Source organism: Chondrus crispus, genomic scaffold (assembly GCF_000350225.1).
Source record: "Chondrus crispus Stackhouse genomic scaffold, scaffold_624, whole genome shotgun sequence".
NCBI lineage: Eukaryota > Rhodophyta > Florideophyceae > Gigartinales > Gigartinaceae > Chondrus > Chondrus crispus.
This window is the reverse complement of record NW_005178630.1, coordinates 1-10,423: the sequence shown is the minus strand read 5'-3', so window position 1 is coordinate 10,423 and position 10,423 is coordinate 1. Positions and strand designations below refer to the sequence as shown.

Sequence of the window (10,423 nt, the reverse complement as noted above, 5' to 3'; positions counted from 1 at the left end):
GGCGGTAGACGACGGCGGCGTCCCAGCGGGCCGGGAGGGCGACGCTCTCGCGGATGAGCGAGGCCCGCTCGCGGGCCAGGCGCGCGGCCAGACACGGGCTTGCTACTCCAGTGTCACTAATTTCATCTGCAGAAGGAGCGAGTGCACAGCAGCAAATATCACTGACTTCAAGTTGAAGACAAATAATGTAGGCCATAAGGGCCTTTATAGTCATTCCCACCTCCACCCCTCACTCTGTAGGAGTGATTCACTCCTACAAAGTGAGTCGACTTCGTTGTCTATCAAATTAAATGTCCCACCACTAATATTCGCTCCATTTCACGTCCCGGCTCGCAGCACAGTTCTGGGAATTCGAAGGGGCCCAACCGCCGGACGTGTGTAACGCCCCTCCCGCACAATCTCTATCAGCATATCCCTCTTCACTGACGTAGACCCTCCTTTTCGCCCCATGGTTTCCAAATAAACTTGTTTCCCACTTTCGTACCATTCCCCACATTTCCTTATCATACGGCGCTCTTCCCTCAACTCCCCACGACTCCTGGGAACCCGAAAGCGAGCCTTGTCACTGTTCTCGAGACAGAAATTGTGCAATTTCATTGCAATTGCTACAATTTCAGCGGAGTCTTTGACTGAATATTCCAACATCTTCAGAATCCTAAACTTCTTAATTAGCATGCCGAAAGATTGCTCGACGTGCATTCTCAAGGACGAATGATAAAAATTGAAGGCGTCCTCGACATCGCTAGCCATCGACGCCGGAACTGGTGTTATCAAATATTCACTACAGTTATACGCCTCATCTCCTGCAATCCAATACTCCAACTCCAATCGACCATCCTCCAGATATCGTCCTAATGACGATACAGCGTGTGCAAGTGCGTCGTGCGTAGAACCGCGGCAAAGGGCTGAAAAACAAATAAAACGGTAGTCAGAGTTCACAAGCGCTTGAATGGGGAGCGCATAAAATCCTTTTCGGCAGTAGAAAGTCGTGGGATGCTCGTCGTTTGACGGCTTTTTGATTCGGACAGAAATACCGTCGAGAGCTCCCACACAGCCGGGAAGCGGGCCCGGAGGGTTTCTAGAGCGCTGGAAGTCGTCGGCAAGGTGCCGTAGTCCGTCGATAGAATCAGGGAGGCCTGGAAGGTCCAGTGCATTGTTCAGAACCTGGCGTGTCTCCTTAAATACTTGATAGACAGTGCTTCTTCCAACCTCGAAAGCAGCCATACAGCCATAAACTGTCTCCCCCCCATGATACGTAAAAAAATTCCTAGTCTTGCCTCTGGACTCACAATTTGCCTACCGGCTCTGGCTGCCATTTCCTTGTTCTTATCAAGGCGGTGACGTACTAAAAATAGGAGGCGGTTAAAAGTCTTTCGCTCCATACGGTATGTACGACTGAATTCTTTGTCGTTAAAAATCCTGTTGGCTCTGACAAAGGTCCATCCCCGTCGGAGATCTAAGGGCTTTGTGAATTTTCGGGGTCGAGGATAGTTTGAAATAGCTTGGTGCAACGAAAGGAGGGAGAATAGAGCTGCGGTTGCGGTTAGTGCGGTCGTAGCAGTGATGATTCTATTGCCGTGCATTGCGTAGGAGGGATTAGATTGAGAAGAAAGGAGGGGAGGCGCACGGCGATACTGGGCAGTGGTTTTCGATCCGTTTTTTGACCACACAGCGCCGGCGATAGATACGCTATCCCGCGGAGTAAGGAGAGAAGTAGGGGTGAGATCAATTATTTATCCCGGTGATCCGGGATCACCCGCAATAGCCACGTTCTGGGTCGGAAGCGAGCCACGCTGCAGCCTCTCGCGTCCATGTCGACGCGTCCCTGGGGCGAAGTTGTTTGACGCTGCAGCATGTCACGTCCCTGTCGATGCGTCCTCGGAGCGAATTTGTAGAACCCACAGTGTCCTCCCCGTTGTGTTCTGGCAATTTATAGCGCTGTATGCCTCTGTAACTCAGCACCGTCGCTCTGGGACACCTGTCCACTACTAACGTAAGTGAAAGGACACCTGTCCACTACTAACGTAAGGGGAAGGCGTGTACTTACATTAATAAATTAATAAATGACCGGCAAACTCGGGCAAGCAAAGCAAACTCGGGCAAGTTAAGACCCTCCCTCAGTGTGAGAGTTTTGATTTCAAGGTTGACGTTTGAGAGTTTTGAGATGCGTCTCACAAAACCATCACAAAAGATTCACGAAAATGTGTGATGTTTGAGACGATTTTTGTGATGACCACAAAACGTTCTCAAAAAGTGCTACATTTCAACAAATATTCACAAACCATGTGTGACGAATGAGAAGATGGAGTGAGACGAATGAGATGACGGCGGCGAAAAGAGCAAAACTCTTACAAATCGTCACACAAATCGTCTCACTTTTTGTGACGCCCTAAATCGTCACAAACCGGAGCACAGGGCTAACAAACTTCAGTAAAATATGACATTTTGCTGCAAAACCCTGATCTCCGGTCTCCTCACGGCTCTGAACGTCCTGCCGCTCTAGCGCTTCTAGCTAGCATTTCTCAGCTTCTTATAACCCACTGCAAACACACCAGCGATACGCAGTACAGATTTCAACTGGGATCATATTAATTGTTTTAACTTCTTAACGAGGTGAGTACGGATAACCAGTGCGACCTCGTACATCTAGACCAATGCAAGGCTCAGAGAATGTGGCCTTTCTGGCGCCAACATTTGTGCAGAAATTTAGCGCAGCAAGGGTGACAGACAGGAGAGCTGCTGTCTGTCCCAAGGAAGGGGCCCATGGACTGAGAATGGGACGTCGCAGCGAAAAGATTAAGGGCAGAAAAGACGCCCAGAACGCGCAGAGGACAAAGGTTTTCGCACGCATCGGGAAAATGATCACTATGGCGGCGAAAGCAGGGGGCCCAGATGTTATTGCAAACAAAGCACTAGCGGACGCCATCGACACTGCTAAGGCCGCAAGCTTCCCGAAGGATACAATGGAGAAGGCCATTGCTAGAGCGACGAGTGTCGATCAGGCGGATTTCAAGGAGAGCTCATTCGAAGCGTACGGCCATGGTGGTACAGGGATATACATTGACGTTCTGACTGACAACACTAACCGAGCTTCTGCTGATATTAGAACAGCTCTGAACAAGAGCAAACTAAAAATTGCTTCGCCGGGTAGCGTGGCTTTCAACTTTGACCGTAAAGGCGTGATCCAGGTGATCGCCGGCTCTGTGACTGACGCCGACGAACTGTTGCTTGCGGCTATCGACGCTGGAGCCGAAGAGTGTGAGTTGGATGACAACGATGATTCTGTGTATAGAGTAATCACAGAACCGGCGAACCTAACACCAGCCCGGAAAGCGCTCGAAACGAACGGGTACGCTGTCGACATTGCCCAACTTGAGATGGTCCCGAAGGCCCTTGTCACAGTTTCCGAAGATGACATGGAGAGAAACCTTCATGGCGTCGACATGCTGCAATCGCTTGAAGATGTCGACGGTGTGTACATGAACGCGACCACAGCCTAATAAAACACTATTAAACTTTCTCTGCCTGCATCGTTGGCGCATCTACTGCTCTTATTCTCTCAAGCTTCACCAAATGAATGACTTTTTCTAGCATTCCCCACACGCGCGGCCCATCGTCATGAATTCGAACCTGGTTGAGCTTTCTCAACCCGAGGACCTGACAGATCAGTAGCACCCGACAGCGAGAACCATACAGAAGGGAAGGCGTCAGAATGGTCCATCATCCTCAAAATATATCCAACACCATGAGGAAATAATGTTGCGGTCATTGTACTGTGAACAAACCTGGATGATCTTGCGTTGATTCGGCGGGCGCCCAATGGTGCTGCGGATGAGCTTGACTGCTAACTTCGTGTTATTGAGCTTTACCCAAGCCTGCATCGCGAGAAATTCTTTCTTTCGTGTAAAGGAAGAAGATATCAGGCGAGTTCTTACGGCGATCTGTTGAAGAGCAGCTCTTCACTGATGATCTGTTTGCTTCGAAACGAAAGCCCCCTTGTAACTCTGGTTGGCGAGGACGGAAAGTAAGAGGCTTGTGATCACGTGTACAGTACAATACTTGATATTTTTAACACGGGTACACGTAGTAGAATACGTGTACACTATCATTTACACGTGTACCTGTGTAAATACGGGAAGGTATTGTTCTGTACTGGACAGCACAGTATCCGGTCAAAAGGGTGTTGATTCATTGAAAAATAGGCACACTCACGGCCCTGAGGGCCGTTCCTAACGAAGAGTTCGCGGTGCCAGCACCCGAGCACCCGGACATTTGGCATGAATGGATTGGTTGAACGGGAGTAAAAGCATTTCCAATAATTTTTCAACCAATACATTCATGCCAAGTTTCAGGGTGCTCCGGTGCTGGCACGGCGAACTCTTCGTTAGGAACGGCCCTCAGCCCCACAGCCTCACCCCGAACTACTGTAACCGGTTACTCACAAAAGGAAAGTGTTCTTGCTACGATTGCAGACAGCCCCCCTCTTTTGACTGAATGAGGTACAGTAGTGACCACGCTGTAAGAGCACGCCGTGCCAACCCTTTCATACTGCTCTTAATCCGAGGTTGCTGCTATTCAAGAATCTCGCACAGGATGCCCATTTTACTCCTTAGAACGGTGTAGCATCTCACCGCTAAGCAGTTGCCTGGACCTGTGCACAGAAGCCCTCCCTCGTGGATGTTGTTGCGGAGAGTGAGAAGCGCACGAACACAATTCTCACACTCTGCAACAACATCCCTATCCCTGTTACATTGCAATCATGAGCAATTGTTTCTAGCGGTAGCAATAATGCATTCAGACCAACTGATGTCGGTATAGTGGCGCGTTCTTCCCCAAAATATATTGCTTCGTCACTAACTTCCTCCACAGCCGCGAAGAAATGGAACAGGCGGACTGTGAGCGGGACTTCTAAGAAGCGTTTGAAATACCAGCCGAGAAAAGGCCTGTGTGATTGGAATTACAGCGTTTGATGGTGCTTGAAGTTATGATACCGTTGCCAAGGGAAAATGGCGCTCTTACTGGGTGGTCGTTCTTATTCAAAGTACAGGGTACTCTTATTGTGGCAGAACGGGAACGATGAGGTCAGAGCGTTCCCACCGGTAAGGTCCAAAAGTGGGGTCCAATCCAAATTTTTGCACACTTGGCGAAGTATTAGTGGTGATACAACTGCGGAAGCTGTGATGTAAATTCTGAATCCAACTCGTTGGATTGGACCCGAGAAAATCGGTTACCTACCGCACCCATGCCAAATAAAGCTGCAGATCCAACGCCGTTGTACGAGGTCGGTGGTGAGCAGGGCCTGTTGCAGAATGGCCTCTGCAGGTTCGCTCCTGGACACAATGGCGGATGAGAAGGCGGAGCAAATGGCGATTGCGATCTAGATGCAGATGGTCTCCATTGCGGTAGTAACTGGCGCAGAGGAGACGAAGACGCGGGGCTCAAGGCCAGGGCGCGCAGCAAACCTCGAGCGCACACGCCAGTGAAGGCACCGGCAAATCATGCTAGACTACTTCTGGCCTAGCTCGCTGGTTCGGGATGACGAGTCATGGCAGAAGGGCCCAGTGTAATCCGAGGTGCTTTTTGAGCGAAGGTTCAGGATGCTGCGAGCAGTTTTTAACAGACTGTTTGCGGCAGTGGTTGGGCGTAGTGCGTATTTGCGTTCTGGGATGAAGCTCGATGCGACCGGTAGTCTTGGCGCAAGCCTGCTGCAGAAGGTGGTCGCGGTTCTGAAGCAGCTGGCGTACGGCCCCGGGCGGATAACTGCCATGAGTACTGTCGCATCGATGAGTCGACTGCATTTCGCTCCATGAAGGAGCTGTACGAAGCAGTGGTCAAAGCGTTTGATGCAGAGTGGCTGGGAGCACCGACATTGGCTGAGCTGCTGAGAATCTAAGCTTCTTTTAGTTGTGCAGGCTTTCCTGGGTGCATAGTGTGCTTTGACAGCGCCGGATGGGAGTGGCACATGTGTCCGAAGGCGCTGCAGGGCATTCATATTCGAAAAGAAGGCAAACTTACTCTTCGGCTGGAAGTTATTTGCGATTTTGACCTCCACATCTGGCATGCGATGTATGGGATGCCCGGCATGATGAACGACCTCAATATATTCACACTGAGTACGCATTTTGCTGATCTCCTTGCGGGCCGCTTCCCACCGGTAGAAGCCAAATATGAGGTTCATGGAGAACAGTTCAATTGGCTGTACTATCTTGCCGACGGTATATATCCGAGTTGGAAATTTTTCATCAAGTCGTTAAGCTCGGCCAGCAGCGAAGCAGAGTAGACATTCTCATCGAACCAAGAGGCTGCAAGGAAGTGCGTGGAGCGCGTATTTGGGTTTTATTTAAGAGGTTCTCTATCCTATGCATACCAGGCAGGCTTTGGGCTGCAGATGACATGCGTACAATGCTCATGGCATGTGTTGCTATTCACAACATGATCCTGGATGTGAGAAAGTGTGGTACAACGACCGATCCGCGGTCGGTGTACAGTAGGAGCGGCCGCGCGCAGCGGGCACGGGGCACCGTGGCCCACGTGTAATACGTATGATTACCGAACCGGCGCAGCAAGTGACAGGTGTACGCTTGGGTACACGTGTAGTGTAAGGAACCGTGTGGGGATAATGCGCGCGCAGTGTAATGCAAGCGCGTAGTGTGAGGATCCGTGCGGTAGTGTAATGACGGAGCTAGATTTTCAATCGCGTACAGTACCTGGTCCACAGTAAGTGACAGGTACTGTATTCGACAGGTGTCCCGGGCGTCCCTCTGAGGGGTTAAGACCTGGACACCGTCCTCGCAGTAAACACGGGGGGCAGACTTGCCCCCCTCCCTTTCGCGCCTACGTACTGCCGTTTCGGTATTCTCTCGCGCGTTGGCTTCTAACCCGTTACCGGTCGTCTCCGATCTAGCACCTCGGGACGACTGCGCGTAACCGGCCAGTGTGCCACTCCGTTTTCGCAAGTCCGACTGTTCGGTAACCGCGCGCCGCGCGTCTCGCGTCGCGAGCTCCCTCGGCTCATCCTCCGAGCCTCTCGCCCGCTAGGGTTTGAGAAGAGTTGTACCACAGAAAGCACAACTACAAGAAGGGTGGCGTTGGAGGAACCAGATACGATGGGCCACCGGAGGCCAATGCAGAATTGGTCTCCTTGCACGCAGCTGATGACGGGGACATTGTTAGTAGGCTCAGCCACAGGGCGGACGTGTCTGACGATACGAAGTCGAAATTGAAGCACAAGACGCTCCTGAATGCCCTGGTGAAACATCAGTGGCGCAAGCTTGGCGACGACTAGAGATTTTTGCGCCAGTCGTGGTGCTGCAGTAGATGGATATGCCTATTGTGGTACAACTCCACACCGCGACCCCCGGTGGGAGATGAGAACCCCCGAGACGGGCGGTTACTACTGTAGTAATCGTGCACGCGCCCGCTGCGAGCACAGTAGTACCTCCACGGCGTACACGTGACACAACCGTTGGCGCCGGCCGTGGCCACGGGCACACGTGTGCGACCATCCGGTAAGTAATTAGCAATTAGTGGTTAATGGCACAAATTAGCCAATTTAGTACAGTAGCTGGTATACAGTATGTAACAGCTACTGTAGCGGGACAGGTGTCCTGGCGTCCCACTGAGGGGTTAAGACCAGGGGCACCTGCCCCGTTCCAGTAAACGGGGGCAGACTCGCCTCCCTTCCCTTTACGGCTTTTTGCTAACTCCGTCCGGTTTTACCTCTAAGTCTCAGGCTTCTAACCCGTGACCGGCCGTCCGGATCTGACACCACCGACCGGCTGCGCGTCACCGGCCACGTGAGCCTTCCCTCTTTTCGAGTCCTTCCGTACGGTTCGCGCTCGTGTGGGTTACCCAGCGTCGCGCGCTCCCTTACCTCTAACCCCCCTCGTTCCGAGTGGTCCGGACGAAGGTAGTTATACCACATTTTGGTACTCTTGTGGAGGGGATAACTACAGAGGTTGAGCCCGCACTGGATCGCCAGCGCGAGCAACTACCGATCGGATTGAAAGAGGTCGAAAATCACCGCGTCGATCGCCAGTGATCATCGACGATGAACCGTGCGGATTCCGCCGGAGAAGATACCGCCTCCGGGCGAGCAAGTACCCGCAGTGGCAGAGGCGCACAGCGCCCCCGGATCGACAATCCGGAAGCCCTGCTACGCCCGCCGTCTACCAGGGGCCAGAAGACCCCTTCCGTTTCGGACACCACCGCCGGGCTACCGGCTGGTGGGGGGAACCGCGTACAAGTACTGTACGACGCGTTACTCCCGCGACTACAAACCTGGATGGAGGATTTCCTCGCTGAGGAACTACCTCAGGTCGTCCAGGTTTGCCTCGACCGAACGGCACCAAGACTGGTGGCGGAGCATGCGGACACCGCGCTCCGCGCCCTGCTGGACGAGAAGATCGCCCCCCTCGTACGCGACGAGGTGGTGGCAGCGCTCGCCGCGGAGGAGGACGAATCTCCGACCGCATTGGCTCTAAAGGGAGCTATTAGCTCCGCCGTGGCCACCCGTCTGGCCACGACATTTACCGAAACGGGAGGCGCGGTACCGCCGCCGGCGCCGCGCCGTGAAACCGTTCCGGGCTCAAGCTTTAATATCGCTGATCCGATCGGCGCCGTACCCGGGATTGATAGGATGGACCCTCACCCGGAGGGCAGAGCCATCTATCTCCCAACCGTTCACGGTGCTACAGGGAGGACCACAGAAAATGTCCTCCCCATACTCGCCGGTACGGGCGACCCCCGCGGGACAGACAACCGCCTGGGGCTCCCCGAGACAGAGAATCGGGACCCGTACCGGTTGAGCAGAAGACGTGCACCCGGCACGCACAGGACCGAAGCAGAATACACCCGGTATTCCGACGCAGAAGACCCCCGTCACAGGACGGATGAAGACGGCGAGGAACGCCGCTGGCGATACCGCGATAACCGCGAGGCACGCCACGGGCGATACCGCGATGCCGGAGGGGGAGGATACCCCTCCGATGATGACCCATCCGGTTCGGAAGACTCTCGCAGGCGGAGCCACAGGGCACGCCGCGATAGAAGCCGAGACCGGCACCGGCACGACCCGTCCGACTCGGAAGACTACCACACCGAGTCGGACGAGGGGCCTCGTCACTCGAGCAGACGCCGCCGGGCTGCCCCGACGAGCGACGAGCGACGGCCCACGGTAATCAGGCCCCTCAATGACCTGTTTACCAAGGCCGTCAACTACAAGACCTACCGCCTGGAACGGCGTAGCTCGCGCTACGACTCCACAGTAGCGCGGCACATTAACCGTTACCGGAAAAAACTGGACGTGCAGATGAGGTCCCACACGTTCAGCGGTCAAGATCCGATTGCGGTATTGGGATTCCTCGCACGCCTCAAGATGGCGTGCGACCACAACGGGGTCACCGAGGGAGCCGCCGTGTGGTGCTTCCAATTCTACCTCACCGGTCAGGCTCACGCCCTACTCCAGTCCCGTCTCAATGGAAATACCATGGCGGTTGACGTGGAGCGGCGCGAGCTGCTCCGGACATACCCCCAGGTGGTCAACTTTCTGTTGCGCACCTATGCTACCGACGAGGTAATTTCCGAAGCGGTTGGGGACGTGACCTCCTTCCGTCAGAGTTCAAACATGACAGAGGAGGTCTACAGTAACCACCTCTGGGACAAGGCCCTCCGATGCGGTACGGTGTTCTCCGACCGGCGGTTGAAGTCCCTATTCGTCGAGGGGTTACTTCCCGCCACGTGCGCGCAGGTCCGTAATTACCTCGCCACGCACCCGGATGTGGATTACCAATCCGTGGCTCGATACGCGCAAGCGATCGGGGAAACCAATCGGGCCTCCCGTCGACAGGGGATGTCCGCCATGGCGCACCGAGAGCCGTCCGGAGCGGCTAGAAGATTTGACCGCACCGCAAGGACGAGGCCCGTGCTGTCGGTTGAGTCGGCATCCGACATCCCGACGGCCGGGGGATTTGCTGAAGAAGCAATCCTGGCCGTGACGGACCAAACCGCCACGCCGACCTCGATGAGCTCGCCACCGACGAGTTACTATCTGTCGCCGGCAGCCTCGACGGCGGGCGCCCCGGTTCCGCCCGCCAACCCTGGCGACGTGCGCACAGGACCGTACGGGAGGCAAGGGCAGGATCCACGCGTCCGGTTCTCCGGCGGGAGATTTCCCGGACCGCCACCGTGCCGGTTCTGCCTGGACACCACGCACCGACAAGAGGGGTGCCCCGTCGTTGCCGATGCGGGCCTACGGGCCAAGCTTCTAGAGGCACGAGAGGCCAACTACCAGAAGCTACGCATCCGGCAAGGCCTCCGCCCGGGATCCCCGTTCAACCGCCAGGGGCCGTCCGCTTGGCGAAACCAGCGTCAAACGGCCCCCGCGGGCGTCAACGTGGTCGAGGAACCGCACCTCGACCACACC

General features: G+C 54.6%; 2 protein-coding genes; one reads left to right on the top strand and one right to left on the bottom strand.

Annotated features, from left to right (window-relative positions):
• Nucleotides 1-2,654: 2,654 nt before the first annotated feature.
• On the top strand, nt 2,655-3,500 carry CHC_T00000775001 (hypothetical protein). The gene has a single exon (XM_005710818.1). The coding sequence runs from the start codon at nt 2,655-2,657 to the stop codon at nt 3,498-3,500; it is 846 nt and encodes a 281-aa protein (XP_005710875.1).
• A 10-nt stretch (nt 3,501-3,510) lies between these two features.
• Nucleotides 3,511-3,996, bottom strand: CHC_T00000774001 (hypothetical protein). XM_005710817.1 is given in 3 exon segments: nt 3,511-3,657; nt 3,786-3,881; nt 3,882-3,996. 2 exon segments carry the CDS (start codon nt 3,879-3,881, stop codon nt 3,511-3,513), a joined length of 243 nt encoding a protein of 80 aa, XP_005710874.1. The 5' UTR covers nt 3,882-3,996.
• Between the last annotated feature and the right edge of the window lie 6,427 nt (nt 3,997-10,423).